Source organism: Globicephala melas, chromosome 10, assembly GCF_963455315.2.
Source record: "Globicephala melas chromosome 10, mGloMel1.2, whole genome shotgun sequence".
Lineage (NCBI taxonomy): Eukaryota > Metazoa > Chordata > Mammalia > Artiodactyla > Delphinidae > Globicephala > Globicephala melas.
The window spans coordinates 76,317,213-76,344,466 of record NC_083323.1 but is presented as its reverse complement, the minus strand read 5'-3'; the positions used below and the strand labels follow the sequence as shown (position 1 = coordinate 76,344,466).

The following is a 27,254-nucleotide window of genomic DNA, read 5'->3' as shown; positions in this document are numbered from 1 at the left end:
CAGGTTATGGCTGTGGAGTTACGGTTAAATTTTGGCTTCACCAGTTAAGAGTTGCCTGACTTTGGGCAAATCGCTCAACTTTCCTGTGCCTTTCTTTCACCACCTGTAAATTGAGGATAATGGTTCCTACCTCAAAGAGTTGCTGTTAGGATGGGAGAAATTTCATGTACCATACTTCGAAGAAAGCTTAGCACGTGGGCTCCAGAACTATTAGCTCTTATTATTTTAAGAATATTTATTGTAGGGTACTGTTGATACTGTATAGAGGGAATCTCATGCAGTTTTCCTTTATTGAAGAATCCATATAATAGAACTACTGGGGCAAGAAATAATTGTACCCAGAGGCTTCTGGGTGCATGCATTATAGAGATCTTTTTCTGAGTAGTGATGTTGTGATAAGCTGGGCACAGAAAGCTTGGGTGAGGGCAAGCAATCTTTAGCAAAGACTGTCCTGTAATACGGTTATTTGGAGAGAGCGTGAGGTGAACCAGGCCATGTAGGGAAAGGAGGGGAGAGATGGGAAGAGGAAGGAGGCGGAAGGGGCGGAAGCGGGAGCGTTGCGCGGGGGCGTCTGGAAGGCTTTGGAAGCACAGCGTTTGGGTGCAGAAGGCCAGGGAAGGATGCCGCGAGCCCAGGGGGTGAGAAGGAGGATGCGCGGGCCCCGAGCGCGTTAGTTACTGTTTGCCTCTCTTTGAGCAAGGCGCCGATTCCAGGCAGCTTCCTGAGCTTGGGCTCACGTCGTAGTGAGAGAGCCGGGCGCCTAAGCCATTCTCCGGGGCTTCGACGCCCACCAGGGCAAAGCCCTGGGAGGAATTCCTGCCGGCGGCGAGCAGGGCGGGCCGGGCCAGGCCTGGCTGGGGGTCCCTCCCCGCGCGCGTCCGGCCGACTAGGCATCGGTCCCGCGCACCCGCGGTGCCGCCCGGCGGGAGGCGCCTCCGGAGGTTTCCGTCTGGTCCCTGCCCCTCCCCCCGCGCCGACTCCGTCCGCCTCCCCGCCCCCCGTTCGGAGCCCCGGCCAGGCGCGGAGGGAGGGAGAGGGCCGACGCTGCATCATTCCGCACCCGCTGCAGCGCGGCCGGACGGAGCAGGTGGAGCGGGCGGGCGCGGCGAGCCGGAGCGCGGGGCCCGAGGAGACTGCAGTGACGCTGCCCGGAGACATGGCGGCTGTGCGTCTCTGAATAAGCAGAATCGGAGCCCCTCGCAGCCTCCGGCCGCCGCAGCCTGGCCATGCCGCACGGCTGTTGACCGCACGCAGGGGCCGGCCCGGAGGACACATGCCGCAGCAGCTGCCGCCTCGCCCCTGATCCTCTCCCCTGCATTCTCCATGTTGCATTTCTCGCCGGTTTCTCAGGCGGTGTAGCCGCGGCTGCCGGAGGGGCAACCGGGGCATTGCTCTGCTCGTACATCCAGCTACACGTTTCTTTTCCATTTTCATCCTTCCCTCCTTAGTTCCTTTTCCCTTCCCCCGCCTGCTTTGCATCCATCTCCCACACCCCGTTACCCCCTCCTGCCTCCATCCGCCGGGGCTATGGCCGCGGAAGAGGTATTGCAGACCGTGGACCATTATAAGACCGAGATAGAGAGGCTGACCAAGGAGCTCACGGAGACGACCCACGAGAAGATCCAGGCGGCCGAGTACGGGCTGGTGGTACTGGAAGAGAAGCTGACCCTCAAACAGCAGTATGACGAGCTGGAGGCTGAGTATGACAGCCTCAGACAGGAGCTGGAGCAGCTGAAAGAGGTGAGTTGCCTGTCACCTCTTCCTTGCTCGGCCCGGTCCCCCTCCCTCAACTCCCACTCATCATTTATAAAGAAGTCGGAAAGGATGCTATTGAAAGGACTGTTTCTTCGTCTTAGAGCTCTTTGTAGATAAGAGAAGATTGAAAGTTCATTGTTTTACCCCCAAGAGAGAATTTGCCCAGGAAATGAATGTATAAGCTGGAATTTGGGAGGCGATGGCTGTTCAGGCTGTGCGGGAGGGAGATTCATAAGAGTCCTCAAGCCTCAGCACTCTAAGGCGACATTCAGCTGGGCTGGAATGCGTAAATCAAACTTCTCAAAACTGCTGTTATATCACGTCCAGGTTTCAGTAACAATCCCATAATCCACAAAGTCGATGAGTGGGTTTGTTTTGAGGACCCACGGTTTCAGGTTGTAGAACCTATGGTACCTCAGCCTTCTGCTGAACATAACCACTCCTTGATGAGATTGGGAACTGTCATTAGGAGAACTCCTTGCCAATCCCATTTGACAAAGACTTGAGCAATCTTCATTCTCCTTGTCTTTAGTTATTCTTGTCGTCCGGCAGCAGGAGAAAAACAACTCTACTGCTGGGTGTTGCTGCTGCCTTGATTTCACCTCTGAGTGAGGGTGGGCCATGCCCAAAGTCTTAAAAGGTCACCCTGAACAGGGAAAATTTAATTCCCCTACAAATGGTGTGAAAGAATGGTATATATCAGATGCGTGGGCAGCCGTGCATTTCACGTAAGGCTCTTCTGTTTGAAATGACTGTATGTATAAAGCCAGAATGTCACAAATTGGCCATGTATATATAACACTTGTCCTCTTTGATCTTTTGGTATTTGGCTTCTTTTAAAGACTGGCTAATGTATTAGAAGAAAATAAGTAGTGAATATCAAAAATTTAGAAGAATATACATATTGTTGAAGGAACTCAGTCTCTTTTACCCAGTTCCTGGGGTACTATGGGTAGCATAAATGTAAATGTACACACCGCTTTTCTATGTGGCATGTCTTTATTTTTAGGTGCATATTGGCATTTAAAATATTATTTCTAATTTGCTCTATACACGTTTTTATTCTTATAATGTACTTAAACAGTTTTTCAAGGGGTGTCTTGTGTTATTACATTTAAAAAACATGATTTATGACAGATCTAATCAATTTGCCTTCTAATTTAGTACATAATATGGTAAGCATTTATAGTTTCAGGTATGTCTTATTTTTATTCTGATGCCTAGATGCCAGAACATAAACATATGGTGAAAACCCCAATTAGAAATCTGATTTTTTGTGCGTTAGGCTGTACCTTTCTAGTTCATTTTGTTGTTGTTTTGTTTTGTTTTACCATGTACACGTCTATTAACTACAGCTGGACTTAATGGTATTTTCCAACTTAGATTAGGTCTTAAGCTGGTATGTTTGAATTCAGTGATGCTAAACCTTGTGAAGTCAGGAAGGTGATGGTAATTTTCAGAGATGTTTTGATGTTGTCTACACTTATCAACACTGCTTTACCAAGACAAGGAAGTGTAAACCAGGCAGTGTTAGCTACCACCTCCTTGATAAAGATGGTAGACTTAATTTAATGAAATGGACTTTAACTGTTAACTGTCCTTACTGCTTGATTCAAACAACCCTACTAGGGTTTTTCTGTGTCATTGTATTCATCGTGCATAGTAAACCTTAATGCAATTGTCTTTTGCCTTCACTAGACCATGAGCTCTTAAGGCAAGGAATCTGTCTTAATTTATATTGCATCCAAAGTCTTTAACACAAAGCCCAGCACATAGTGAGCATACAATAAGTATTTTATGAAAGAATAAATTTATACTGGAAGAAGATATACTTTATCAAGCATTCACTAGTGCATATTGGTTAGTGTCGGAGAAAGACTAAGAAAATTGAGGAGTATAGGAAGTGATTAGTATTAAACACTACGTGTATTACTTTCATCAGCAGTAATAGGAAAAATGACAAAAAATGTTTCGTAAGAATGGTGTAACAGTGTTTTCTTAATAGAGAATAATGCAAATACCAATTATAATTTTTTTCTGTAAAACAGTGAGGTGTATTTTGTTCTGTACAGCAGGAGGTTAATAAAAGTTTATCAGGATTATTTTCGCCAGATGATACTTGTTTACATATGTATTTTGAGTTGCATTTGGCATAAATATAATTTAATTTTATGTTCTCAATGAACTGGCTTATACTATTATATAAAAATGTATTTTAAGGTAATAAAAAAATCATTATATTGATTATTTGATAGTGAGACCTGTGATTTTGATCCTTTAAACATGATGTATACTTTAGTTGGGAGTATTATTTAAATGAGCTAAATCAGTCTCAGTAATGTTTCCTGTTTGAAAAGTAAATCCAAAATAATTGTGCGAACTAAGATATTGCAGTGATGATAGCATATAGAAGCCATTTTTGAAAAACGCGTTTTGTTAGCGCTCTGATTTTTCAAAAGGAAGTTTTGTTCATTTGCAGGTATATATAGGAAGTGATGTTCTTGCTCTATACTATAAAACCAAGTATAAAATCTTTGGTTTATTTCCAGGCTGTTTCAACAGATATGATTCATTTAAAAGTAATTGGACCAGTTTATGGGAATGTCAACAGAAAAATACTGTGCTAAGTCCAAGCTGGACGTTAGTAATTTGCAGTGTCGCGACACGGCTGTCTCTAAGGTCATGTTGTTTTCAAGAGTCAGCACCCAGCAATGCTGCTGCCCTCCTTCCCAGGCTGTATACAGCTCTGACAATAATGCAGGTGAGCAGTATTGCTGAAGATGTGTAGAATCAAGATGATGAATTCATTAATTTTTTTCTAGTTATTTTCTTCCCTAAGTCTGGATTGCTCTTTGGCTTGGCCTCATATCATTAGGGCTCTGCCCGGTGCCTACATGACTACTGTAATTCTGAAAGAACACACTTGAAAGGAAAGTACTAATGATGTGAAAAGAATGACTTCTGAGATCATCATAATGTTCTCCTTTTCATTATCTTTGGGGAGCTGGACAAAGCACATGTCCACTAGAATATTTAATCACGGCTTTATGATTTCATGAATAATGCTTGCTTTTCAGTGGCCTGGGGGGCACCCATGCCCAGTTATGTTCAGGGCCTGGCTGATTGTATGTTTGGGATATGTGTAAATCAGCACTGTGCCTGTCACCCAAGCCAAAATAGTGTTTGAAGAAGAGTCTTCTCTACGATAATTTGAAACTTAAAAATAAACATTCATTAAAAAAAAAACCCTAGAATTTAAGGTTTTTGTTTTGTTTTTTGTTTTAAAAATGTTTTAAATTTAGAATGTAGTAAAGTTTTAAAAGATCCCCTTAGAAAGAAATGATTCAGCATTCCTGGTAACATTTTAGAAAACACATCCATGTGACAACTTTAGAAAAGTTTTGCAGCTGGGATACAGTGGACTGTCTACTAAGAATCTTCAACTCATTTCCTTGCTCATTTTCTCAACCTGATACTAAGGATAGACACCAGCTGCTGAGGAAGCAACTTTGTGGACACAGAGCAGCTTTTCGTCTTAGAGCCAACTTGATGCTTTTTCAGGACTATAGTTAAATCATTCAAGAAATAAACACTGAACTTACATACTTTTAGAGATTGTCACATTAGGGACCTGACAAAAGCCATTTACCTGAATTCATCTTTAAACAGAACTAATTTTTTTCCTCTTATGCTTAGAAAGATTGTTAGTTTCTCTTCTCTTTGTAAATTCTAAATCATAAAATCATATGAGGAACCCCCCCCATATTTCTTTTCCAGTCTATGAATAAACATAGAGAAAGTTAACATTGAATTTATCTATCTAAGCTAGTATTTTTATCTCTTGTTGTTTTTAAAGAAGACATGTTATACTTATCACATTTATTATCAAATTAATTAAAACATCTAAAGTATATGGACATATACTTTTGGAAAGTGTTTATAAGCAACCTCAACAAACAAGCATAATCACTTTAATCATATTTTTTTTTGACCCAGTTTCTCTAACTTGTACCATTTTTCCTTTTTATTTCAACTCAAGGTTTCATCCCTGGCAAAGTTATTTCTCAGATACCATTTAGCAAGATTTTATAATCTCTCATCACATTAATCATATTTGCATGAACATGTACAGCAGCCATGGTTTGAAGATTTTTTTCAGAATTTTATGCTTACAAATATTCTTCCCTATCTTCCCAATAAATACACTTGTACTTTATGGATATTGCATTCCAAATTTGAAAATATGATAATTAACTTGCATGTTGAAATATATAGAAAAGACTTTCTTACACCTAAGATTTTACTTGTAAACATGGCTTTGAAGAAGAGAAGGGCATGAAGCGGTGCATAGTCTGACTGTGCACCTAATTCATTATGCTAGACTTCCCTGGCTCTCCAGTGATTAAGACTTTGTGCTCCCTAATGCAGGGGACACAGGTTTGATCCCTGGTCGGGGAAGATCCTGCATGCCGCATGGCATGGCCAAAAAAAAAACATACAAAAAAAATTCATTATGCTAAAGGAGAAGTAGCAGGAGATGAAATTGGGAAAGTGGCAGTGGCCGTATTTTGTCTTAGGGATGGGGAACCATTAAAAGGAAATGAAAGGAAACAGTAACTGTGTTTGGTGCCTTACATTTTATCGTTTAATCTTCAAAGTAACTCAGAGGCTTATTGCCTTTTTTTACAGATAAGAAAATAATTAAAGTAATAAAGCATTGAACTATGTATACAGCCCCATTTAGGACTAGGCACTTTGTATGCCTTATCGGTAATTCTTATAGCAATCCTTCTACAAGGTAGATATGGCTTGCATCATACAGAAGAGAAAACTTGGTCTTAGAGAGGCTATGGGTCCTTCTCAAGGCCACAAAGCTAAGTGGTGAAACCTGGTTCAGGAAGAAGCCCACTTTCTTTGCACCTTACTACCCTGACATGCTCAAACACCTCAGTCAACATGCAGTTAAAAGGTCATGGTATTGGTCGTAGAGGGTGGATTGGAGCTGTGCAGAGACAGTAGGGGTAGTGAGGGGAGGACAAACCTGAGGGCTGTTTAGGAGGTGTAGGGTGGAATGCGGTGTTGGATGTGACTGGGTGTGGAATGTGAGGAAGAGAGTAGATTTGAGAATATCAGGATGAATTAGAAGGTGGTTCCATTCACAAAGGAAGGTTCTAGGGGGAAAGAGCAGTTTCAGAGGGTAAAGTTGATGCCTGAGTTATATGAGGTTTTTAAGTTCATGTTTTCTTTTAAGGGGAGGAATAAGTTGCATGATAAAATACTCAACTCTCAGTTTAATAAGACAAATGAATAATTTGTGCAATTGGTTGTCATTTTATTCAAACCTAATTTCCAGAATATGGAATATATGAACAGTTTAATGATGTTTTCACAGTTTGTTTGCATTCTTTTTTCTTTTATTTATTTATTTATTTATTTATGGCTCTGTTGGGTTTTCGTTGCTGTGCGCGGACTTTAAGTTGTGGTGACCGGGGGCTACTCTTCCTTGCGGTGTGCGGACTTCTCATTGCGGTGGCTTCTCTTGTTGTGGAGTATGGGCTCTAGGCATGTGGGCTTCAGTAGTTGTGGCTTGCGGGCTCTAGAGTGCAGGCTCAGTAGTTGTGGTGCACGGACTTAGTTGCTCCGTGGCATATGGGATCTTCCCGGACCGGGGCTTGAACCCACGTCCCCTGCATTGGCAGGCGGATTCTTAACCACTGCGCCGCCAGGGAATCCCGTTTGCATTCTGAATTGAGAGATGTATAAACTCATAAACAATGGTCAAGAAGCTGGCCTGGCACAGTGAGGAAAACCAGCCCTTGCAGACCTCTAGGGTTAGGGGTGCTGGAAGCAACGTCACTCACCTCCCACTGACTGATACTTGAGAGTACGTTACCACTTTTACTTTTTTCTTCCTTTTTTTGGCCGCAAGAGTTTGATTGCCCTTTAAAGGGCAATTACCATTGTGGGGCTTCCCTGGTGGCGCAGTGGTTGAGAGTCCGCCTGCCGATGCAGGGGACACGGGTTCATGCCCCGGTCCGGGAAGATCCCACATGCCGCGGAGCAGCTGGGCCCGTGAGCCATGGCCGCTGAGCCTGCGCGTCCGGAGCCTGTGCTTTGCAACGAGAGAGGCCACAACAGTGAGAGGCCCGCGTACCGCAAAAAAAAAAAAAAAGAAATTACCATTGTGTAATTATGACAATTTGTGGCAACAGTCCCAGTTGGGTAAAAGCATAGACAAATAAATAGTTTCCCCTTCCTCTCCTCCCAGTTCTGTCTCTATTGCTAATACTTTGGTGCGTATTCTCTTATACTTGTTTTAAATAACTTTAAACATGTGAATCCATATGCACGCTTCTTTGTTGTTCTTATTCTTTAGTTTTTATAAAAATGGACTCATGCCGTGCGTATTACTCTGTAACGTGACATTTTTTTTTTTTTGCGGTATGCGGGCCTCTCACTGCTGTGGCCTCTCCTGCCGCGGAGCACAGGCTCCGGACGCACAGGCTCAGCGGCCATGGCTCACGGGCCCAGCCGCTCCGCAGCACGTGGGATCCTCCCAGACCGGGGCACGAACCCGCGTCCCCTGCATCGGCAGGCGGACTCTCAACCACTGCGCCACCAGGGAAGCCCGACATTTTTAATTTAATAGTATATCCTTTCAAAATACAGATATTTCTAGGACAGGGCTGTATTTTTAAGGCACTGGCGTTTCAAGTGTGAAGCAAATGGGACTGATTAGGGAAGAAAACCAGAGAGCCTCAGGGAGTGTGGTCGGCACTGGAGACCAGGAGAGGTGGGGAGGTGGCCCAGGGTCTGCCCTCAGGATAGCTTGGGTGGCCCTGTGAGAGAGAAAACTAGTGTAGGTGTGTGTGAAAGAAACTGATGGGATTTGTTTGGTTGGCCCATGGCAGGCCTGTGATATACCAAGGGAAAAGATGGGAAGTTTTATGGGTGAACTGGAAGCGATTTTGATTCCTTGTCTACTTGGCTGGTGTCAGACCTACGTGGACACCATAATAGGTGGCTGGTTTCCAGGGCGGGCAAGAGCTGATCCTGCAGTGTGGCCACATCCTGTCCATCCTGGGTCTTGGGGAGAAGCCAGGATGATGCAGGCAGTTGGGCCTCATTATGTTAGCCCATCTTTGCCCTGTGACAGTTGAGTTTTTTTGTTTTTAACTTTCCATAAAAAATTATTTTTATTATTATACTATTTTGGTTGTAATTGTAAAGATAATTTACTTTTATTGAAGACAATAAAGTATACAAAGGTATGAAGAAAATTAAAACCACCCATAATTTTTATTAGTCCTATATTTTTAATCTACATTGTCAACTATTTTACATTATATAACCAATCAGAATTTTTTTTTTTTGCTTTAGATTGTCCATTACTTCTTTTTCTTTAAACACAGCCTTCATCAGAGGCATGTCTATTACTTCTTGTTCTGTTACATTTATTCATTCAAAAGTTTTTCTGAGTGGCTGCTATGTTGACACTATGCTGCTTGCTGAAGATAAAAGGTTGAGCAAGACAGACAAGATGGAGCTGCCTGAATGGAGCTTACTGGGAGATAGTCAGAAAGCACACACGCGTGTCAGATGTGAGAAATGCCACGAGTGAAGAGATGGGGGCTGGCTGGGGAAAGCATGATCAGGAAAAGCCTCTCCCAGGAGGTGACGTCTGAGCCCAGACCTGAATGATGAGAACGAGCCAGTCATGTGGAGATTGAGGGAAGTGATTTTTTAGGAAGAGGGACAAGTACAAAGATTGTGGAACTCTGTTGGTAGTTGTTAGGGGAAATGGTGGGTGACCATGCCCTGTAAAAATAACCATTCATATAAAGAAGATGTGGTACAATGGAATACTACTCAGCCATAAAAAAGAATGAAATTTTGCTTTTGCAACAACATGGATGGACCTGAAGGGTGTTATGCTTAGTGAAATAAGTCAGACAGAGAAAGACAGATACTGAATGTTATCATTTATATGTGGAATCTAAAAAATAAAATAAATGAATGAATGTATCAAAACAGAAACAGACTCACAGGTATAGAGTACAAACTAGTGGTTACTAGTGGAGAGAAGGAAATGGGGAGGGGCAAGACAGGGATAGGGATTAAGAAGTACAAACTACTATGTATAAAATAAATAAGCTACAAGAATATATTGTGCAGCACAGGGAATATAGCCAATATTTTATAATAACTTTAAATGGAGTATGATCTGTAAAAGTTTTGAATCACTATGTTATACACCTGAGAACTAATATAATATTGTAAATCAATTATACCTTAATAAAAAAAGGAAAATAAAAAAAAATCACCATTCATTTGAAAAATGACCATCCATAAAGTAGTGTATTGCCTTTAGATTCTTCACATGAGATTTTGGAACTGGACATCAGAAGTATTTGTGCAGAGCTTAGATCCCTCTGAGGTCTTCTTTTTGAAGAGGTGACTTTCAATACAGATTACTCATTAGGATCAGCTGGGTGATTTATAAAAATACTGCTGCCTGGACCCCACCCTGAGGCAATTCAAACAGTCATTGGAGGTGGAGAGGGGCTTCAGTATATTAACCCCACTTCCCTCATAGGTGCAACTAGGGCTGAGAGCCTCTCTCCTAGAAACTTCCAACTCTAGGAGTAAATGACTCCATAGGAATAGAAGTGTTTGTAAGAAAAGCTGGGAAGTCATGAGCCATGAGGTATGTAAACCTCAATGGCACAGTCGTTTTACTTCTCTGTTTTCTATAAATGAAGACACTTGGGAAAGCCTTTCAGAAAACCAACAAATGTCATCAAAAACTTAACTATGTTAAAATGTAAAATAGATAGCTAGTGGGAAGCAGCTGCATAGCACAGGGAGAACAGCTGGGTGCTTTGTGACCACCTAGAGGGGTGGGATAGGGAGGGTGGGAGGGAGGGAGGGAGACGCAAGAGGGAAGAGGTATGGGGATATATGTATATGTATAACTGATTCACTTTGTTATAAAGCAGAAACTAACACGCCATTGTAAAGCAGTTATACTCCAATAAAGATGTTAAAGAAAACAAAAAAACAGAAAAACTTAACTATGTTAGACAATTAAGATGCATGCTAAAAGTATATAATTTTCGATCCTTCAGGGTTGTTTGAAGCTTCCTTTAAAAGTTATTTGTCTCCTTTGTTGTGTCTGTTTTGTTGCTCTATTCTGTTTGCAGTTGTTTATGCCAGCTTTACAAATTCATAAATAGAATATTAGAAAAGAATTGCTTTGATGGATTGATCTTTAACTTCTGGGGTTATTATCACTTGTTCTTTTGGTTATACATGCTTACTGTTTTCAAATATTATTTTATGGAGAAAAAGCACTACACTAAAATGTAGTATTTATCTGGTATGTTTCTATCTTTATATTTAGAAATGAAAAAAAGAAACCTGTTTACATTTATGGGAAGTACACAGTAACAGTAGCAATTTCCTTAAGAATGTTTTGTTGCGCAGTTTGGTGTGGGTCTGTAAATAGAAGGTTCAGAATGATGGGTCTTTGTTTTTCTCCTGGCATACTGCAGACTAATGTGGAATCAAATGCCACTGCTGAAGAGCTCTTAGCCATCAATTTTTGAAATTGAAAGAGGTTTATATTATAACATGAATGTGCTTTGTTGATAAGCCTCACTGATTGCCATTCTCTAGATAGTTTTAGGAGATTTTTTGAAGTTGACCTCCATGTGAGGTAATTAGATGGAGACAGGATAAGTGTAATCTTGTACATGGCTTCTTTTGATGAACTGAAGACACCACCATCTTACAGATTATCTTTTTGGCTACATGGCCATTTTCCCTCCTTTAAATCATAATCTGACATTCTTTCTGCTAATGCTGGTATGTGTGCTGAGCCTTTAAGCTCAAAACCTCAAGGAAATATAATTAGGAAGAAAAAGCAACCACTAGAGGGAGAGAAAAAAGGATATAACACACTTGAAAACTAATTATAAATGCTTTAAAATTGTTGGCCCTTTGGATTATATTTTTAAGTTGATAAATGTTATTACTGTTGGTGATTCACAATTAACTATGGTTTAATGATCTCATTCTAATGATCTGAACATCAAAAACCCCTTTCGTTAATATTTTAAAATAATTTAGAACTAGGACGCTTTTTTAAAAAAAATTATTTATTTATTTTGGTTGCGCTGGGTCTTAGTTGCGGAAAGGGGGCTCCTTAGTTGAGGCTTGCCGGCTCCTTTAGTTGTGGCACATGTGCTCCTTAGTTGCGGCTGGTGGGCTCCTTAGTTGTGGCATGTGTGTGAGATCTAGTTCCCTGACCAGGAATCGAACCCGTGTGCCCTGCATTGGAAGGCGGATTCTTAACCACTGCGCCACCAAGGAAGCCCCACAATTACACTTTTAGACAATGGTTATAGTAAGACATTTCAGGAAATGACAATGCTAAGAACTGTCATCATTGATCAATTCCAAATGAAAACTTTTTAAGTTGCATTTTAATTTGTGATGCTAATGTGATTTAGAAATATGGACACCAAAGTAAATATCGTGAACAGGTAGGTCATTGCATAAAGCTAACTAAGGTTCACTCATTCTTTCTTACAAAAACAATATATTCAATACCTCCTATGTGTTAGGCACAGATCTAGGTGCTGAGAATACAGCAGAGACAAAACCCAACAGGAATATCCATGCTCATGAAGCTTACATTCTGTGGGAGAATGGAAGGGGAGACAATAAACAAAATGAATAAGTGAAATAGAATGTTAGATGGTCCTAAATGCTATAGAGAAAAATAGAGCGTGAAAGGGGGGAGATGGCCTGTGAAGTGGGGAGGGATCAGAGAAAGCGTCCTTGAGAGGGACGGGCAAAGAGGCTGCGTGGCTGGAGGGGTTGGGGTGGGGTGTGAATAGTAGATGAGGTCAGAAAGGGAATGGGTGTCAGTGATGCAGCAGCTTTTAAATTGTTACCAGGACTGTGGCTTTTACTCTTGAATGATAGGGGAAACTTTTGGAGGATTTGAGAACAGGAGACCGTGTCCTACGCCTTTTTTCCCCCACATGTGTGTACGTTCAAGGAGACTGTAACCTCCTTCAGGGAGAAGGAGATCAAATTAACCTGGTAGCTCATGAGATTTGTCGCATGTTCTCCCTGCCTCCCCCACAGCGAGTGTGTAAGAGATGTCTGTGGTATTGCATTCATTTAGGCTGGAAGAAAAAGGTGAAGTAATTAAGACAGTTATTTTGAAAAGAGGTTGAACTAGACTACCTGTTTTAAAAGTAAGCATTTGTTTGACCAATTAAATCAGTTTACTAAAAAAGATACTGTGTTGACTTGCCTGGGTCCTTGAACCATAATCTTTACTTAACTTTCTTCTACTCTGTCCCTTATTCTGGACGATATGAGCCATTTAGTAGACCTTAGTCTAACGTGACGTAAGGACAGTTTAACATTGTATTACTGGTTCTGTGCCACAGTTGATATTCTAGTTCCTGAGGGACTGGAATGGATGCTGGTCATTCATGCATTCATTCATTCATGTATTAAATAATTAGAGAGCATCAGTTATATGCCAAGTTTATGCTGGGTGTACAAAAATGAGGAAAACGTGGTCTTTATTTTTAAGTTAGTTATTTGCTGTTAGAGGCAAAAGACATGAACAAATGTGATTAAGGTGTTTTATTGGAAAGATCATGGGTTTTTGAGTCAGAACAAACTGTATTTGAATTTGGTTAGTAACTCTGTGATCTTAGGCTAATACTTAAAACCCTACGAATCTCACTTTCCTCCTCTGTGAAATGGAGGGAGATAATAACTATAGATAGTAACTATATAGTAACTATTAGTAACATAGTTACTAATCCATCTAAAGCATTTAATGCAGTCCCTGACACCTAGTAAGCACCCGATAAATGATGGATGTGATGGTGATAATAATTCATCATAATAACAAAATAGTAAAAATAATGTGTTGGCTGTGCTTGATAGGACACCAAAGTGGAGGGCAGCAAACTCAGAGCAATCAGAGAAAAGTTTCTGATCAGGACGACGTGTGAAGGGGCATGGAGAACAAGGAGGGATTTTCCAGGCAGATGAGGGGCAGAGTCCTTCAGGAAGAAGAAACAGCCTGCAAAGGAGGGAGGATTGCAGCGATCGTTGCTCTTCAGCATCTGTGTTGTTGCAGGTGGCATTTGAAATGGGATGACGGGTGGGAGATGGTTTGGGGAGAGGCGATGAAGGGCCTTGGAAGGAGGCTTGTCGGTTCCCCCACCTCGGCTCCGGCGTGGCTGACCATGGCGACGTCTGCCTGGGAAGGCTTTGCCCCTGAGCACCAGGTCCCAATGACAAGATGAGAAGTACCTCCACCTAACAAGGGGTCTGGAAGTCTCTGCTGCTCCTGTGCCCTGTTTGGTGTGTTTTCGGGTTTGTTTTAGCCTCCTGGCCTCTTGTGAATTGGAGAGTGGCAGCTTCCCAGTCTTACCCCATTGTGACCAGGTTGCCTAGCTGCCCCTTCAGTGAGGGTCCTCAGTGCCACTGTCCTTCCGTGTGGCTGGGCTGCTTCTGCTCCTGAGAGCCCTCATCGCTCACCCACCCTCTGATTCCTGACTCCCTCGGCTCTGAGAGCCACAGGCCCTGAGGTCTTGACGTAGATTCTAACCTGTTGACCAGACCCCGCATGTTGAGCTCTGTCCATACTAGACAATATTTCCTCGCTCGTTGCCTTTGCTGTTTAGGACTCATGGCTGTTTTCCTCCTCTCTTGTCTTTTCTCTCAGTTGCCATTGATTCAGCTTCAACCTCCATTTTGCTGCTTTTCTACGAGTATCTCCCTTATGCCTCTGCAACGGGGTCAGGCCACTTGTGGGACTGCTAAGGAGCTTGATCTATATACCATGGGAAAAGCATCGACAGTGTCAAAGCAGGAGAGTAATATCATTAACTTTATGTTTGAAAACAGTGATTTTTGGCTTTGGATTCTGACTACAGTGGTCTAGGACCTCTGACTAACCCTTCTGCTGGGAACAATGAAAAATGCTAGAAAAAATATAAAACTAGCCTTTAAAATGCATGAATGAATTGACTTCTTAGTAAGAATGCTCAGAGGCTACATCTGAATAAAAGCAAGAACCTTTAGATGTAAGCAGTACATCAACGCTTTTGCCTTGAGTGCCTTTATTACCTGTAGCTCTATAAAAATTCTGCCCTTGGTTATTTTGTTCTTACCAGAGTCATGGGAAAAATAAATCTCTGCACTAATTCCCAATTAACTGGTCTATTTAATAATAAATAATATCATACTCCTGTAAAATTTAAAACTTTTATGGAAAAGGCTCAGATGAAATATTACCTAAGCTGGAATTCATTTCTTTTTATCAACTTATATTTTTTCATTTTTCATATCATGAAAAATGTAATTCTTCCTCTTCTTAAAAAAAAAACCTTTATAGTGTTATTTGTGTTCAGATAGTTTTAAATCAATAATTTTCTCCTTATGTTTATAGCTTAATTATATTTTCAAGTCAAAACTATTTGAGGTTTTTCCCCTTTATAATCTAATATTAACAATATGGAGTAAAAATTCAGCAATCCAGCATCACATTTAAAACTCCCTGTTTAACATTAAAAAGTAAGACTTCTCCAGTCTCTTTTTCTCCTTGTATACTTTTCTTTCTCATCTTTTATCCCTTCACTTTCCATTAACTTTACACCAGAATATCAAGGATTTAATGGATCATGAAAGAATGAACTCTAATTAGGAGAAAATCCCTGGGAACATTTATTAAATGTCAATGTGGAGGAAATCTTCCTAAGCAAGATATAAAACTTAGAATCAAAAGGCAAGCCTGACACATTTGGTTACATAGAAATTTTTTTGAAAACTGAGGTAGGCACCACAAACCAGAGTGGAATACAGACAACAGATTGGAAAAAGAAAAAGCAACATGATTGATTTACAAAGGATTATTATCCCTAGTATATAGCTACCCTGAGTTGATTGAAAACAACAATAATGCCATAGAAAAAGGGGACAGACTATAAGACAAACAGAAGAGGGTTTGCAAATAATCAATAAACATGTGTAAAAAGATGCTCGATATTGGTAGTCAGTGAATGCAAATTAAATAATAGTGAGTTTTCACTTTTCTACCAATCAACTTAGAAAAATTTTAAATATTGATAATATACAGTGTTTCCAAGTGTGTGGAAATGTGAACGTTCTTATACATTGTTTGTGGGAGTATGAGTTGCTATGAGGTTTGAGAATGTGATTTGGCAGTTTGTATTAAGATATAAAATGCACACAATACTTGTATACCAGTCCTCAAATACCATGCATCAAAGAGAAGCACTGGTTAGCATTTAGTATCTAATTAGACCCTATCTAAATGTGTGGAACATAAAAGGAATCAGATTATACTCATTCTTCTTGCATATCCTAACAGATTTCTGTATGTTTAAATAAAATCATATCTTAAAATCTAGATGTAATTCCACACATCCCCTCTTATCACTTCTCCCTTAGCCCATTTCATAGACCTGGTTTGAACTTTTGATTTAGTGCTCTCGGAGTATTTTTTTTTTTTAACGTCTTTATTGGAGTATAATTGCTTTACAATGGTGTGTTAGTTTCTGCCGTATAACACAGTGAATCAGCTATGCATATACGTATATCCCCATATCTCCTCCTTCTTGTGTCTCCCTCCCACCCTCCCTATCCCACCCCTGTAGGGGGACACAAAGCACCGGGCTGATCTCCCTGTGCTATGTGGCTGCTTCCCACTAGCTATCTATTTTCGAAGTATGATTTTTTAAAAATTTATGTTGCATTATTTTTCTACTCTTCTTGGTCTTGAAAATATGTTTGTGAACATTCTTGACAAAAAGTGATGCTTATTCTCTCTTCGGGTGGATTCAGGAGTTGCTCCTTTCACAGTGAAGGGACCACCACCACCTATGCTTATTGTTGTCCTCAGAAGCAGTCATGCCACTGGACTCCTGACCCTATTGGCAGAAGAAGTAACACATATACTCTGAGGTTTACAAAAACTACTCACAGGAAAACCCTCTTTCACATTCTGTGAATGAGTTAAGTGATGACTTGGGACTTTTAAACTGTTACCTCTCTGTATTTATGTATTTATGTAAAAATAAAAGTTGTGGCATGTAAAAACAACTCTTTGAGGGAGAGTCCATTGCAAAAAAGGAAAACGACATAGGAAAAAAAATAACTAGAAATGAAGGTTAGATGACACTGTATGTCAAAAAGAAGCTTTTTTAAAAAATTCCTAATCCTAAATAGAAAAATTACTATGGACGTTTATTTATTTCACAGATGATTATTGAACACCTGCCATGTCCCAGGCATTGTAGTTAGGTACTGGGGGTACAAAGTTCCTGCCCTCGGGGACTTGACATACCAGTGGGGGAGAAAAGCATAAAAGAGTAAGGAAATAAAGAAATAGTTTTGCATAATGACGTGTGCTAAAAAGTGAAGAAAGCAGGGTAAAGGAATAATAAGACTGGCAGGTATGCTGGGTAGGCTATTTCAGAAATGAGGGCCAGGGCTTCCGTGGTGGTGCAGTGGTTAGGAATCCGCCTGCCAATGCAGGGGACACGGGTTCGAGCCCTGGTCCGGGAAGATCCCACATGCCGCGGAGCAGCTAAGCCTGTACGCCACAACTATTGAGCCTGAGCTCTAGAGCCCTCGAGCCACAACTACTGAGCCCGCATGCCGCAACTGCTGAAGCCCGCACGCCTAGAGCCCATGCTCTGCCGCAAGAGAAGCCACCACAATGAGAAGCCCGCGCACCGCAATAAAGAGTAGCCCCCGCTCGCTGCAACTAGAGGAAGCCCACACGCAGCAACGAAGACCCAACACAAACAAAAATAAATAAATAAAATAAATAAATTTATAAAAAAAAAAAAGAAATGAGGGCCAGACATGGCCTTTCAAAGGAGAAGACATCTCAAGTGATGAGGACGAGCAAGCCTGGAAAAGATTTCAGTGTCCGGGGCTGAAAGTAACTGCAAAGGTAAAGACCTTGAGGTTTGAATGAGCTTGGTGTTACTGGCATTTTGGCAGTAGTCCTTTGTAGGGTAGAACTGTGCTGTGCATTGTGGGGCTGTGGGGCTCCTGGAGGGTGGTGAGCATCCCTAGCCCTGCCCACAGTATGCCAGCGTGTCCCCACTCTTAGGTCATTGTGATTACAAAAGCACTGTTGCTGTACATCATGGTGACTGTAGTTAACAACAGTGTCTTATATATTTGAACGTTGCTAAGAGAGTAGATGTTGGTTCTCATCACAAGGAAGAAAATTGGAACTATGTGAAGGTGATGGATGTTGACTTATTGTGGTAATCATTTTGCAATTATACATATAACAAATCATGTTGTACACCTAAAAACTGGTACAATGTTATGTATCAATTATATCTGAATTTTAAAAGTAAAAAATAATAAATAAATACAAAGAATAAACCAAAAAAAACACCCTCACACCTTCCAAACACCTCCTCTCCCCCCAGGGTGGAGCCGTACTACCCTCCATAGAGAACCCCTGCAATATGGAGGGAGGGGCTGGTGTGGATGTTAGAGAGGAGGATGGAGCAGTGGACAGCGACCAGGACCTTGAGCCCTGGCAAGAAGTCTGGACTTTATTTTAAGCATAACGGGCAGCCTCTGGAGTGATGTGATCTGATAAATATTTCAGGAACATCACTCTGGCTCTTCCTTGCAGACTGTCGAAGGAGTGAGCCAAGTGAAGAGGCTGTTGCAGTATTAGGTGATGGTGGCTTGGGCTGGAGGAGATCTACTTGGGGGTGAGAGAAGAATGATTCAGGATGCATGACGAAGGACTTGCTAATTAATTGATCGGGAGAGCAAAAGAAAGGGAGAAATCAGGATGGCTCCTGTGTTTCTTTATGACAAGCTAAGAAGAATATAAAGAAATCATATGATGAGGTATGAAAATGAAGGAATAAATAATTTTTCATGATTAAATTTAGGAGATGAAATATTCCATATTTATTTGAATTTGAAAATTCTCACGGATCCCGATTTTGATGCTTTGTTTAAAAAAGAATTTTAAAATATGTCTGCCAAAGCATTTAACATTTGAAAAGGATTCATGACTTGGACAGAAAAACAAGCATCATCCTATAGTTACTATACTCTGTGTTGTAATTTACTGGACTTAAGTTGGCTACATTTCATGATACACATTGTGTGTAGTCATATTTCTTCCTTTTATTACGAAGCTAAAATGTTGTCATTTTTCTTCCTAAAACTAAAACAAACTAGCCATATATATACACTTCTGACATTCTGTGAGGGCAACCAACCCGCTCCATTTACTAAAATGGATGTCAGTATTTTTTAAACTAAAGAGTTAATCATTTATAGGAAGCAATGTGTGTACTCTAGATTAGAAACATGGAGACTGGGGCATAAATATATCCTTAAACTGAAATTAAAGTAAAAAATGTGACTAGTACTAATAACAGCTTTCTTTCCCCTCTGCTGTGGATCTCTTGACTCGCTTGCAGTGCTAGATCACACTGTAGTCCCTGAGGGCCAGGGAGGCAAGTGTACCAGACTGTGAAGGAGCTGATGTGACCTTAGTCTGCATTAACAGAAACACTGTCCAGAATGTGATGGTAAACGTCTGTCCATCCGCTCCTGGAATATTGTGTTCTAGGTATAATGATCCAGGCACCAATGGGTGGCAGATACGAGGATACAGAGCTCAACTTAATATGAAGAAGGACCTTCCTTCATGGAAGGCTAAGAGCAGAGGGAAAAGTAGCAGGTTTTCTGAGGAGAGAGACTTCCTTGTTGGCTAACGGAGATGTTTAAGCAGAAGCCAAAAAGCTGTTTGGTAGGGATGTTAAGGAAGTGAGTCAGGCATTGATGGATTTTGGAACGGGGGATGTCTGAATTGTTTTCAGCATTGTAACTCTATCATTAAACATGGCTGTCTTACTAATACTGCAGAATTAAAGTCCTGCTGACAACAGCTGCGCCAGCCCTGCTGTTTGTTTTGCAATGGCTGCTTGGTTGTTAAACTCTGCAGGTGAAATAACAGAGTGACGGAGAGCAGTGCCAGTGAGATGGGCTGCCTCTCATCCAGAGTAGAGATCACAAACCGGTACCCCACAGGCAAAAGCCAGCCCAGTGATTTAGAAACATCTGGTGCAGGGAGCTTCTTTTTTTACAATAAGGAGAGTCATGTAAAAAAATCTGTATTTCAGAGCTCTCTCAAAAAATTGGAAGATTTCACAAAGCCCTGGGCCCACATTTGTTCATGACATCAGTGGGCTGGAGCTGAGTCCCTCTTCTTCAGAAAGGGCGTGAATCTCCAGTTCACCACAGTCCCCACCATTCCATCTCATCCATAACACCTTACTGTGTCATCTGTCGCTTCCTTGTTGACATTTGACGTTTTATTTTGGCTGTGCGGCTTGTGGGATCTTAGTTCCCCAAGCGGGGATCAAACCTGTGCCCCCTGCAGTGGAAGTGTGGAGTCCTAACCACTGGGATGCCAGGGATTTCCTTGACATTTGAGTTTTTACTTCTGATCAAGACACTGACACTCTTGCCCTTCTATTGAAAAAAAATAAAGAAGAAAGCAAAGTCAAGAATGAGAAAGCAGAGGAGTTGGAGGCGGGTCATCATGCCTTACCAAGAGCCCTGGACTTGGATTAAAAGGACCCAAATTTTACTCTGAGTGTACCTCTTATATCTCAAAGCCTACATTTCTTCATCTACTGAATAGGAACAGTAAACAGGACTATGTTTATTTTTGAATGAGATGGTAAGTGCAGGACCATCTGGCACATAACCTTGCCCAACGTACATGTTCTGGTTAGCTGATGTCTCTCTATGCTCTCCTATAAAACCCAAGGCAACTCTAATATTCCTTGTTCAGTGATTTTTGATTTTCATGTCTGTTTTCTCTTTGTGTCTTATTCAACTTTATATCACCAAGCACTGAACTTGACTTTTTGATGAATGGAGTGAATTTTTTTTTTAAACAGGATTTTAAAATAATTAATTTTATATTTGGCTGTGCATGGACTTTCTCTAGTTGCTGCTAGCAGGGGCTACCCTTCGTTGCAGTACGTGGGCTTCTCATTGCAGTTGCTTCTCTTGTTGCAGAGCATGGGCTCTAGGCGCGTGGGCTTCAGTAGTTGTGGCTCGCAGGCTCAGTAGTTGTGGCGTGTAGGCTTAGTTGCTCCGCGGCATGTGGGATCTTCCTGGACCAGGGATTGAATCCGTGTCCCCTGCGTTTGCAGGCGGATTCTTAACCACTGCTCCACCAGGGAAGTCTCCAAATGGAGTGAATTTTGAGAGTGAGGGAAGAGAGAACAGAGAAAGAGGAGATGACTGGGCATCTCCTTCCTTCCCTGTTTCTCAGATCCCCTTCCCCTCCTTCCTGGATCCTCAGTGTCCTAGTCCTGCCCTGAACTCCAATCTCTCTAGAAGGATGTCCACCCATGCTTACCTGGACCACTGTGTGCCCAGTTTGAACATTCTTAAATTAGGAAAGTGGTTCTTTCTTAAACATATCCCAGTTCTTTATTTAAGAGCTTTATTATCAGGTTTGCTTAAGACTCCTGAAATAGTTACTAATACCTGGAGGTATAGCACTGTTTTGGTTTATCATGACTCTGGTTTTCACTGAATACTTAGTATTTTAAAGTGGTTGTTTTACTAACAAGTTATTTTGCTTTTGTGACCTGAAACCGTACTCTCAAATATTTACTGTGGTGATACCTTACTCAGATATATAATTTTTCTGTATTTTTCAAAAAGGAAAAAAATCATAGTAGAAAAAAGAGAACAAGGTAGCATGTTTGGTGGTATATGTTTCAGCAGGAGCATCTGGCCTGATTATCTTACAACATATAAAGCCTTTCCATACCTGATGTCAGCATGTGCAAGCAATGTTACTTTTTGTTACTATGTTATAATAATACTTGGGTGTATCTGTTTGATTAAATGGACTGTTTCTATGTTTCCTAGCAGTGTGGCTGTAGAAAGTGTTCTAAACACTTTTGTCAGGAAACCCCAGTTTTAATTCCAATTCCCTGTTTACTGGCTAGGAGCCAAGACCAAACATTTAAACTGTTATAATTGCTAAATTGTGTTCGCCCCGGACCACATACAAGGTAGTCTGCTAAATATGTACTCTGTCTGATCTCAACACCCTCAGTAGTCTACGAAGTAGATGTTTTTATTATTTCCATTATATAGATGAGAATACTGAGTCACAGATGGATTAGGTAACTTGTCTAGTTAATGATGGAACCAAAATTTGAGTCAGGCAGTGTGACTTCAAAACTTGCATTTTTAACAATAATAATAATATCAGCAGTAATACTACTGTAAGATAGAAGTAATAGCTTGGACTTACATAGTGCTGGTTGTGTGACAGGCATTTCTCCAAGTGCTGTACATTCATTTAATTTATTCAAACTCATTGAGCTGTGCTTTCTTAGTTCATAGACTTGTTATGAGTATTAAATATGAATTGTGTGTGCTATAGAAATTGTAAATTAACTCAATTTCTTGGGTGGCATTATTGTACATTCACACATAAGAATGAAGAATTTTATGATTTTTTTTTTTAATTTTATGATTTTGAGGGGAATTCCCTGGCAGTCCAGTGGTTGGGACTTGGCGCTTTCGATGCCATGGCCTGGGGTTCAGTCCCTTGTTGGGGAACTAAGATCCTGCAAGCTGTGGCGTGGCCAAAAAAATAAATAAAAATAATTTTATGATTTTGATTAATTCACATCCTTTAAAGTGACCAGGAAGGCAGAGTTTGCTGCATGCAGAAAGGCTGCATTTATGTTAATTTAATAAAACAGTATGATAGTAATAGCTTGGTCCTTCTTTAGTAAGTTTGTAGTTAAATTTTCATTTTCCTTAAAACTTTTTACAAGATAGAATTTACTCAGGGCTGTTATTTAGTGACTGTATTATAACTGAATAATTGGAGGGACTAATTATCTGTCTTGTGCCCTAGTCCCTGTGGTTGCTATGGTGACTGCTTTAACAATGTTCAGTTACCTTGACTGCTGAATTAGGCTTCAGTGCGTCATCCCTTGTTTAAAGCCATGTTTTCCAGGGTGGAACCACTCTGTTTCTGTAAATTTGTGTTTGTTATCATCTGAAAATTTTTCAGGCCGTCGTTTTATGGCCTCTGCTGTAATTCTGTGTGTGCAGCATGATGGAAAAAGTGAAAAGCCCTTAAATTAAATCAGAGTTTAATCCATGTCCTTAAACTAGATGGTAAGCTGCTTTAGGCCTTTTCCTATCCCTTACACCTGGTCCCAGCTCAGTAAATCTTTGCTGATTGACTCTCAAGTTAAGGATTATTTTTATAGTAGCATATGGTAGGCTTAAAAAAAAATACTGGTAGTTGAAAACTTGTTGGCATATATCCATTTGCAGATTTTTCTAGGTCTCATAGAGAAGCAGCAGAACCATCTGTCCCTGAACCTAGGGTGGATGTCAGCGGTCTCCTTTCAGTTGCACTGTCTTTGTAGTGGATTGTCTTGCTGTGCTGTAATTAAGCCAGCCGGTAGGAGTCCCTGTATTGAAGGGGCCCTCTCCCTGCTGGATAAGTACCACTGGCTTTGTGTTACATGCCATGTTATTGTGGAGTGGATAATTTTTTTTCCTGCACGGGTCTTGATTTAATAGCAGGATCCTCTGAGCTTCTTCCAAGAAGCACCACATCTCCCTGAAAATAAATGGAGGATGAATTCTTTCTTGAGATCCTGAAGACTATTAAATAAAAGCTTTTCTTTTTCTCATGTTCAAAAATGCTAAATGTTTATAATTATACTCCCAGTGAGCAACTTGGTTCACTGGCTTCCTTCCTGCTCTGGCAAAGGTAGTTTCTTTTTTTTTTTTTTTAGTTTTTTTAGTTTTTTTTTAGTTTCTTTTTATGGCAGAGAAATTTTATAAAAATGTAATATTTTTAAAAATGCCTAAAAGTCAAGAACATAACATCTTTATAAGCCTCTCACTATGGGCTAATAAAAGAAAGGCTATATATGAGACTGTTATGCTTGGATTTGAATATCCTTTATTCATCTTTTCTCTTATACTTACCTTCATAAAGCCTTGTGTTCCCTCCTACAGGCAAGCCTCCCTTCTCTCATCCATTCTCTTACCTCCTCACGCCTCTCCTGCCAAACATTCCACTTATCTGTTTGCTGCTTTTCTCCGTGGTAAGCAAACTTTCTTGTATCTTAACCTCCTCCCAGAATATTCTTTCTGTCTCCTCGACGGGGCTTACTCGTCTCCCCTGCAGCCTCCTGTAGACGATATTGCTTGTTCTCTTCCATATCCTAAAAATCTAAGAATCCAGAGCCAGTGGCATATTCTCCCCCCACCCCACTGCAATCTCCACACCATTATTCTTCTATCATTGCCTCTATTTTTGCTATGCATCCTGTCTTTAGTCTGTTTTGACTGAATAATTCAGTGAGAAAGAATAGACTCAAGGAAAGAGCTAAGATGGGGAGACACAAGTGGGGAGTTCTTCAGCAAATATGTTATCGTGTGATGCTTTTAATTTTTGTGAGAACCTATAACTGCATTCATAAGCACACAATTCTTTTTTATTTTTATTTATTTATTTATTTATTGCGGTACATGGGCCTCTCACTGTTGTGGCCTCTCCCGTTGCGGAGCACAGGCTCCGGACGCGCAGGCTCAGCGGCCGTGGCTCACGGGCACAGCCGCTCTGCGGCATGTGGGATCTTCCCGGACCGGGGCACAGGCGGACTCTCAACCACTGCGCCACCAGGGAAGCCCAGGGTTACATATTTAAGAGTGTGTAGTTTTGGCATTTGAAGCAGAACTGAAAAAAAAAGACATTAATAACTGCATTAACAGCATGGTATATACCGGAGGACTATAAATGTGGTGACTTAAATTCAGTGATTGGAAATTTAACATTTTTCATTGTAATTGAAATCTTCCTTAGAACATACATGTTTCCTTGACTCAGAAAGGAAAATACGTTGAGGAAATTTCACTAGTTACCTTATAATTCTGTAAAAATCTGTTACCTTTCAAGGGTATAAAAGTTCAGAACCAGGGTTCTCTGTTTTGCTTCTTTGCCCTGAGTGAGTGGTTACCTTTTCTGAGCCCTTGGCTTTCCTTCTGTGAACAGAAGGCACTCCATCTGCTGTTTTAAAGTGGAGATTTACAATTCAAACAAGACAATGTTTTGATCTTATACTCGTGTGTTCTAAGATAGCCACTTAAAATTAAGAAAATGATATTATTCAAGATCTTACTATCTTTTTTGTAACCTATTCAGAATTTATATTTTTGATATTTTTTTTGTCCTGATATGTATTTTTTGACCAATTTGTTGTGTTTTTGTTGTTAAGTTAAACATGTATGAAAAGATGTCTCAGAACAGTATCCTAGATTTCTAATGCCCAATGAGAAATTTGATTTGGACCCCCTCCTTTGGACAGACTTTTGAATAGCACTTACCACAATATCCTGTACATGTTGGTTTTCTTACCTTTTTTTACTCCCCATTCTTTGTAAACTTTGTGAGTCAGTAGCCTTGTCTTACTTGTTTTTGTCTCTCTCCAGGGCCTAGCACACAGTAGGTAGTCAACTAATGTTTGTTGAATGAAGACCTAAATCATAGTCTGGTTTTTAAAAGGTATAAATTTTATCATGTTTTCCATTTTGCTGAGGAGATAATGGATTCCTTTATCCTATTATTCCTATATCCCTAATGGGAAGGAAAAGTTAAAATAAAAAACATAAAAGTCTCTTCACCTTCCTCTGCATAATGGTCAACTCTTCAAGCATCACCAGGCAAGACCTGCACCGTGAGCCGGAGGACACAGCTTAGACTGTGGAGCTCACATGTTAGGATGAATTGTATGAAATTGCCATTTTTGTAGATCAAAATGATAGAATATTGTAATTCCACATGGTTCAGCCTAATGTATTAAACAAAAAGGTATGGGTGAGGGCTTAAAGTTTAATCCATTTTGGGAATCTATATTATCTGAGAACAACTGATATACACAAAAAGTCAAAGCAAAATTAATTAACTTAAGAATTAGGACCAACATTTCATAGTGGATAGTCAGGAAAAAAAAAAGAATTGATTGGAATTCTTTATTCTTATTTTACATATGAAACTATGCATATATTTGTGAAAATATGTTGGAAAAATAAAAATAAACTAATTCTTCAAATTGAAAATGAATGGTTTATTGTTACCTATGGTATTTTTTCTCCACAAAAAAGGCACATTACAACAGCCTTCACTTCACATCTGACTCTATGAGCATTTCGTTAGAGATCTCAAACTAAATTTGAGGACTTCATTAACTTTCCAGGGGTTAAAAAAATGCTTAAATCATTACTTTCTTATGAAGCATCCAAAATATAGTCAGGCTTTCTTATTTTATTTTCTTCAATTGGTAACAGTCTAAGGCTGTAAAATTCTTATCAGGGACTTGGGGTGTTATTGGAGCCCTCTTTTGTGGATTTTATGAAATCCTGCATCTTTTATGGACCTTATGAAATCCTGCACAATTTGAAATTTTATAGTGAATTCTGTTTGCATTGCCTTTGCTGTGTCCACAGCAGCGTTCCATGAGACAAGTACAGAGACACTGATTCTCCAACTATAAATAGTTCTCTCAACTCTACCCATTCCCCTTATCCTGCTTCCTTTTTCTTCATGGCAGTTATTATCTCCTGATTATATTTTTTGTTTGTACTTTGTCCCCTCCCATAGTTTCCAGAACATCTAGTTTTATATGTCTGCATAACCTTTTTAAAAAACATCTTAACTGTGAAATATGCTATATATACAGAAAAAGTACACAAACACAAATGTACAGTCTAACAAATAATATAAAGCCACTATTCATGTAGTCATCACCCAGGTGGAAGGAATAGAATATATGAGCACCCCAGCATCTCCCTTTGTGCCCCTCCTCCATTGCAACTCCCCCACCCTAGGTAATCCATAATTTTGGATTTCCTGTTTTATGAAATGCCTATTTAACTCTTTAGCCATTTGAAATATTAGGTTATCTGTCTTTTAAAAACATGGTATGTAGGAATTCTTTATATATGTTCAGAATTCTAGTCTTTTATCATTTGTATGTGTTGCAAATATCTCCTTGTACACAGTGATTTGTCTTTTCGATCATAAATGATTCTTTCCAAAATGAGTATTAGCATCTCACAATAGGACAGTGGCTTTTCTGCTAGCAAAATATAATATTTCCCCTTTCTCTTCATGAAAATTTTTTTGCTACAGTACCAGTGAATATACCAGAGGTATAAATCCATGGCAGGTGTGAATGCCAAAGATTATGGTTTAAATCAGCAAAATATACCTTCTTAGATACTAGAAACATTTTGTCAAATGGCCTCTAGCTTTATCTGGGCCACTTGAAGAATCACCAGGAGATGTTATACAGTAAAGTTAATCCACT

At 40.3% G+C, this 27,254-nt stretch overlaps 1 protein-coding gene across 8 annotated transcripts in view; it reads left to right on the top strand.

The window, feature by feature from the left end:
* Positions 1-941: 941 nt before the first annotated feature.
* Positions 942-27,254, top strand: part of BICD1 (BICD cargo adaptor 1) — a 203,959-nt gene continuing 177,646 nt past the window's right edge. For 2 of the 8 annotated variants that reach the window (XM_070046519.1, XM_030830418.3), the window contains exon 1: positions 1,047-1,740. In XM_070046519.1, coding sequence (XP_069902620.1) covers positions 1,528-1,740 — 213 coding nt within the window. In that variant the 5' untranslated portion in view covers positions 1,047-1,527. Of the gene's footprint in view, positions 1,741-4,304; positions 4,517-13,734; positions 13,931-14,521; positions 15,111-27,254 lie in introns of those variants that run through there. The other 6 variants (XR_009565345.2, XR_009565346.1, XM_060305637.2 and 3 more) reach the window with 6 other exon arrangements.